This window comes from Magnolia sinica, chromosome 4 (genome assembly GCF_029962835.1).
Source record: "Magnolia sinica isolate HGM2019 chromosome 4, MsV1, whole genome shotgun sequence".
Lineage (NCBI taxonomy): Eukaryota > Viridiplantae > Streptophyta > Magnoliopsida > Magnoliales > Magnoliaceae > Magnolia > Magnolia sinica.
Window position 1 is genome coordinate 25247660 of NC_080576.1, and position 7211 is coordinate 25254870.

The 7211-nt window shown below is 38.8% G+C and overlaps 1 protein-coding gene across 2 annotated transcripts in view; it reads left to right on the forward strand.

Moving 5' to 3' along the window:
- LOC131242824 (transcriptional activator SPT7) overlaps positions 1-4033 on the forward strand; it is a 28964-nt gene extending 24931 nt beyond the window's left edge. For both annotated transcript variants that reach the window (XM_058241726.1, XM_058241727.1), the window contains 3 exons: positions 1938-2070; positions 2718-3080; positions 3707-4033. In XM_058241726.1, the coding sequence (XP_058097709.1) occupies positions 1938-2070; positions 2718-3080; positions 3707-3904 (694 nt within the window). In that variant the 3' untranslated portion in view covers positions 3905-4033. The remainder of the gene's footprint in view (positions 1-1937; positions 2071-2717; positions 3081-3706) is intronic.
- The last annotated feature ends 3178 nt before the right edge of the window (positions 4034-7211 follow it).

The window sequence follows — 7211 nt, forward strand, 5'->3', positions numbered from 1 at the left end:
ACCAATGCATGATAAGAAAACGCTGGAGAAAACTCTCCCCTTGAGAGAAACCCTCTCTTCCTTTCTCTCCTCTCCATCTTGCTACCTCAAGGGAAAACCATTCTAGGCTCCAAAGAGATTCTACCTCTTAACCTTTTTATAACATGCCCAAGCTTGGAGACAGAGATGAGAAGACTTTTTTGCTTATTAGGGGTTGTTTGTCAGCCCCCAAAATCTTGAATTTTTTACAATTGGCAATTGAAATCTAGGATTTGCAAAAGTGGGGTCGCTGGGCTCACTTTAAAATCCTGTATTTCTAATCCAGGTTGGTTCAAAATCCACCATTTTCACCCATTTTCAATTTCAAGGGAGACCCCTAAGCTTTGTTAAATCCAAGATTTTAGGGTCATCTCCAACCATCAGAACTACCTCCTCCTTTTAATGTATTCACATTTATTCATACCATTGGATGTTTTCACTTGCATCCATACCATGATGATGGGGTGATACAGAAATCAAGCCTAACTAATCATATATGGGCCACACCAAAGAAAAAAAATGACAATCATGTAAAAAGAAATATAAGATTTTGTTTCGATTATAGAATTAGTAGACTCACTTGTAAGCTGCTAAGGCTGTCTTACGATGGGCTCAATGCAATGGTCATATTAGGGGTCGTTTGGCACCCCCCAAAATCTTTTATTTTTTACAATTGGCAATTGAAATCTAGGATTTGCAAAAGTGGGGTCGCTTGGCTCACTTGAAAATCCTGTATTTCTAATCCAGGTTGGTTCAAAATCCATGATTTTCACCCATTTTCAATTTCAAGGGAGACCTCTAAGCTTTGTTAAATCCAAAATTTTAGGGTCATCTCCAACCATCAGAAGTACCTCCTCCTTTTAATGTATTCACATTTATTCATACCATTGGATGTTTTCACTTGCATCCATACCATGATGATGGGGTGATACAGAAATCAAGCCTAACTAATCATATGTGGGCCACACCAAAGGAAAAAAAAAAATGACAATCACCCAAAAAGAAATATAAGATTTTGTTTCAATTATGGAATTAGTAAGCTCACTTGTAAGCTACTAAGGCTGTCTTACGATGGGCTCAATGCAATGGTCATTTTATATCACATGTGTATGTCATGTTACGTTGCACACATGTCATGTTTAGAATATTTGAGACCATTTTTAATTTTCACATTCATTATCATATGAATATAACACAATAATTCCAAGAATCCAAGTCAAAATCCAGGCTCCCATACGCAAGTTTTCAAGTCTTGGATTTTGAAAATCAATGCTGCCAAACAGAACTGAAAATACAGGATTTCAAATCCAGGATTTGAAATCAAGGATTACAAATCTAGGATCTCATTTCTGTGCTCCCAAACGAGCCCTTTAAAGGATGTCCATCAAGTAACATGCAAAAATGACCATTTTGTCAGGGAAAATGCCCATCATTAAAAACGAAGGTGATGGGCCATTATCCCCAACATTTTTGTGATTAACTCTCGATTGGGAATGTCTGCAATTCAAATCATTTAATCCAGACCCGCCATATCATTAGGTTTGCTGCAGTTAACTGACGCATCGAGAGTGATACTTGCATACTCTTATACCGTGGTTGTTGATATAGCAAAATCTGGGAGAAACCCCCCTTATCTTTATATTGGGAATTCCCTTCCCAGTTTTTTTTTGTTTTGTTTTGTTTTTTTTTTTTTTGTTTTGTTTTTTTTTTTTTTTTTTTTTTTTTTTTTGTTTTTTTTTTTAGTTAAATAGGAAAAAAATTTACAAAAAGTAAAAAAAGAAAAATTGTATACTATGTATTTTATTTTGTAAGCATCCATAGTTGATATGGATCTATCTTCCTCTTAGATGAGGTGGTTGAGTAGAAGAGTTCCCTTGTGTTTTTTTTTCCTGCCTCTTAACCAGTTTTTTCCCATGCAGAATCAACCACCACAAAAGTGGTTGTCTATGTGCTGTCTGTATCCTAATGCGTCGCAGGCGAGAACGTGAAGAAAATGCTCGAATGCAGAGGAGAATGATTGATGGTAATTTGAGTCAAGAGTTCAAGCAAGAGGTTGTTACGGAACTCATATCATTTCTGTTTGAGCGTAAATGCAAGGAGGATATTTGGTTAGATTAGATTGCACTTGCATGTCTGGATGAGATGGGAGGAGTATATGATCCTTGGTCTGATGGATATGCATGCCAGTTTTCATTTTGTGCAAGTGGAACCCATGTTCCAATGATCCAGATTGTTAGTCTGATGTTCCTCACCGGATTGACCATAAACTGGAAACTCCCTTGATCGAACAATCCTAGCACTGCCGTTGGTGGCTTGTGAAAGGACATCTTACAAAAGAAGTGCAGCCACAATCTACCATTTCTGGAAAATTGCTAAATATTGGATTACTAGGCGAATCCAATGTAGAGACTAACATGCTGAAAACCAAGGTCCCACTTAAACAAGCTGAAAACCGGGGGGATTATGCATTGCCTCTGGTCGAAGAATATAAAATTCTTTCTGGTAAATTTGCTTGTGTTCAGAACTGGACCATGATATTTGAATGTTTACTATTTCTACAAAGAGAGTATCTCGAAGGAAACTGGCAGATTTTCAATAGTCTTATCTCATTTTCTTCAAAAGCATCCTCCATATGTGGGCACTTTGTTCCATTTTGGTGGAAAGGCTCCTTAATTGCCATCCCTTATTATCCATAACAGGAGAATTCTCCCTTAGATAATTCCGACCGCTCTCCAGAGCCCGATGCAGAAGATGACATGGAAGAACGAGGGGATGATATCAAGTTGGAGGCTCCCGAACAAGAAGACAGCCTCCAACATGAGAAGCAGGAAATGAGTGAAGAATATGAGACTGGGATTCCAAAGAAAGGTAATGGGGAATCTTCCGAGAAGGTTACACCTATTGACAGAACTGGGGAGGACTCCAATGGACAATCTCAGGCACATGAAGTGGAGTCGTTGGGACTCTTAGCCCGACCAGATGAACAAAAAGATGATGGATCAATGCAGCAGCAGGAAGAAGATGTAGTTAACCATGAGGAAGATGCAGAGCAGAAGCAGGCGGTAAGTTCCATCAACAACCTTTCATGATTTTCAACTACTGCTAACTCATCATGTCAAATTCCTTAGTTGTGGTTTTATGGATGCTCAGTCAAAGAAATCAATGCATTTTTATCTGGAGTGGACCCAACAATGTTACATGCAGACCCACCTTTCAGTAACCTAAGCTGGTTGATCTGATGGGCCAGATCATGGGATTGGTCATGTCCTAATATCTCTACTTGCAGATGAGTCCAACCACTTGATGCAGATGGACAATCACAGTTTAAAATTGATTGTATCAATCGGACAGTTAGGGAGTGGGGTGTTTTCTGGGCCATCTCCCATCCACGTTGGGATATGGACAATTTGGATTACCAAAAGGTGGGCCTGCATGTACAGTTCATTCAGTTCAGCAAATGCTCAATCCTACATTGTATTTTCTCTTGGAAGCAACTGTCTTCTGAAGTTGACATGCCGACATGTGCCCAGCATTCAGAGCATCCATTTTCTATAAATTGCAGTGTGCATGTTGCATGTCATGTGGGCCATTGAAGCCTGTGCATGGGCATGTATCAACGAATGAATCTCAGGCATGCATACGCGTGATGAGTGTCATCTTCTGTTGACAGTAGTTCTGTTGTTTACAGGAATCCCAGAAGCGTCATTGGACAAAGATACTTGAGGATCCTCTCTTTCGTGAAAATCCATTGATTTTGCAGATGTGCGGGACCCTTTTCCCGAATGACCCAAGATCTGTATGGAGTGGGCCACACTCCTTCAGTCGCCGGCCTGTGCCCGTACGCAGTAGTCCAATCCATGCCGCTGTGTCAATGTTCATGAAATAGCTCACAGACGGCTTATAGGTTAGTTCCATTGGTATATTGAATGGCTGCATCCAAATTCAATGAATGATGCAAGTATTATGATCTTAATATAGTTCTTTCTTCTAAAAAAATGGTTATTTCCTTCCCTTATCTGCATTTAATAGGCATGTGACTTTTTTGGTATCCTTCCCGTTTACTGTTGGATCTAAATGAATGGTTCTGATCTTGCCTGTGGCCATTTTTCTATGCCGCCTCAATGTTATTCTCCACATTAGCCCTTGTGATGTTGAAATTCTTCTCCTGAGGAAGGCTTTTGACTCGTAAGCTAGTGTACATGTGGAACTTAGCTATGAGGATCTGGACCGTTAATCTCGTGGGCCAGCATGTGGATGAGAAATAACCAGACAAAATAACAGCTGTTGGTTTCATTCAGCGGTCATTTTTTTTTGGGGGTGGGGGGGCGGGCGCGGTGTTAGTACACACAGTACACACACTCCATGTTAGCCACCCCTACTAGGGATCGAGACCAAACGAGGTAACTCCACTCAGTCTGCCAGTTAAGCGGTCATTTAGAAGCTTGTATTTGATATGCATTGGCAATTACCATTGAATCCAAGTGAATTGGAATCACTAATTATGTTTGGGAGAGCCTATTAACGGAATTCAATAGAATCTGGCAATTCAGTCATCAGAATCACCAATTTGTGTTTGGCAGCCTGTATTTGGAAGAGATGACTGACACCTGCGAATTGGTGATAATAAGTGTGGTGTTCAATATGAATATATCAGAATTGGACGAAGGAAACAGCTAGGGAATGTCTGAATCATGAGCACCTTTCTTGGCTGTGGCCCACTGGATTAATGGTAATAGTCACCCTGGATATGTACGATGTACTGTAAACTTGGAAGGGGGGAGCACAATGGTCTCAATATGATAAACTCTGTGGGCCCACTGTGATGTATGTGTTTTACAGTTTTTCCAGCTCATTTTAGCGCACGAGCCCCAAATTGAAGCATATCAAAAGCTCAAGTGGGCCACACTACAGGAAACAGTGGGAATCCAATGCCTACCACCCTACCACGAAAGTTTTGGGTTAAGCTGCTATTTGTGTTTTCCCTTCGTCCATGTCTGTGTGGCCTTATGAACTGGTTGATTTACAAATGAACATCACAATGGCCTTAGGAAGGTTTCAATGGTGGTGGATGTCATTATCCCCACTGTTTCTTGTGGTGAGGTCCACTTGAGCTTTGGATATTCTTCAATTTTAGGATCATGCCCTTAAATAAGCTGGAAAAATGGATGGACGGTGTGGATGAGCCACATACATCATGGTCTAGCTCAAATCTAACACCCAATAGTCACATGCCACATCAACTCAGAATGCCCAGGCGTACTGAGTTACTCAATACACAAGTCCGAATCCCTTTATCGAACGGCCGTGCGGCCACGCAGGCCACACATGGGAGGGGAGGGGATTTGGTGAGACCCCGGATTCACCGAGGTAGGTGGGACCCATGAATGTGGGGCTCCTGGTGATATATGTTCCTTAAATCCACACCGTCCAACCATTTTGAAAGCTCATTTCAGTGCATGATCCCAAAAGTGAAGCTGAAATAAATCTTAGGTTGACCACACCAGGGAAACAGTCATGATTGAATCCCCACCATTAAAAAACCTTCATGGATTCAACCGTAATGTTTATTTTCCATCCAACCTGTTGGTAAGGTCACAAACATCTAGATGAAGAGGCTACAAATATCATCTTGATCCAAAGCTTTTGTGGCCCACAAGAAGTTTTTAATGGTCAATCACCACGGTTTCTATACTGTGGCCCATTTGGGATTTGGAATTGCTTCATTTTTCGGATCATAGCCTAAAATGAGCTTTTAATATGGATGGACGGCATGGATGTAGTCATATATTGTCACGCCCTGAAATTCGGTACACGAATTGGCCATACCTGAACTCAAATTCCAAGACTGTGAGTTGTATTTAACGAAGTATATATGGCATCCCCATCATTTCCATTCATTTCCGAAGCTACCAAAACAACTAAAGGAAAATAAAATATGAATTTCAAATTACATAAATGTTCATAAATTCATTCCACGCTTCCATTAATGCTTTCCATTATAATGAAATTAAATAATCAAGTTATCCTAACAACAAATACAAAAGGGAGATGCTATAGCGTGTAGCTTACTCTTCATGATCACATTATATACCTGCAAAATTGTTTAAGAGGGTGTGAGTGTGACGGCTCGTAGGGTAACATCGATCTTGAGTTGAAAGTTTCACAATACTATCAAATGTAAGCTCGACGTATCTCATAAAATAATATACATACCAAAATTAACATCTTAATTAACAATCTGACATTCATGAACATGTGATATACAATTTGATTTAACAAGTCTTTCTGAAATGAAAAAATAAAATAAAACTGGACGAAACATTGTGTGTGCTGATCCTTTTAGGGCATGACTCATGGCAGAGCATTGGTGTTGATTCTTTTAGAGTATGACTCTCAGTAAAGCATTGATATAAATTTTTTAAGAAGAAAAGCTCAAGGTAGAGCATCCGTGTGTGCATATCTTTTAAGGAATCACCAAGGACAGAGCATTCGTGCCGATCCTTTTGGGAATGACCCTAGGCAAAGCACCCACAACAATATACCGAACCATTTTTTATTTCCCCAATATTCATAACAACATACTAATAGACAATGAAATATATATGTATGAATAATATAATATGTCTTAGTAATTTAATCAAACAAATTTATACTATTACACTTGGAAGATTAACGATAAAATTTATAATTACACTTTGCGTATAAGAGGAAGATTAACAAATTTTTCGAAAGCATACTATTCAAGTTCTAGGGTTTACAGGGTTGAATCTATAGATTCAATGTATAAAATATACATTTACAACATAAAGATTTCAACATCCTTAGTTATTCTAGAATTCCGTATCCATGGTTCTCTAAACACATATAACAACTATTTGAATTAGGAATTAATAATTTAAGTAAAATTTAAAATGAACACTTACACATGTATTGTAGCCAATGGAATAATAGATCAATCATCCACACTTGCACTACCATCAATTAGATTCAAAACTAGAAAGTTCATAACATACAATGAAATAGTAACTCCTTGTGTGAATTATCATTTTGAATTTAGTTAAAAATAATCCATAGTTAGACTTATATATGATAGAATTTATAAAATTTCCAACTAGGGATGATCACCTTCCTATTATGTTTGGTAGAATCTAATAAAAAATCTGATCTCCACGAGAATAATTCATGCGGCACAT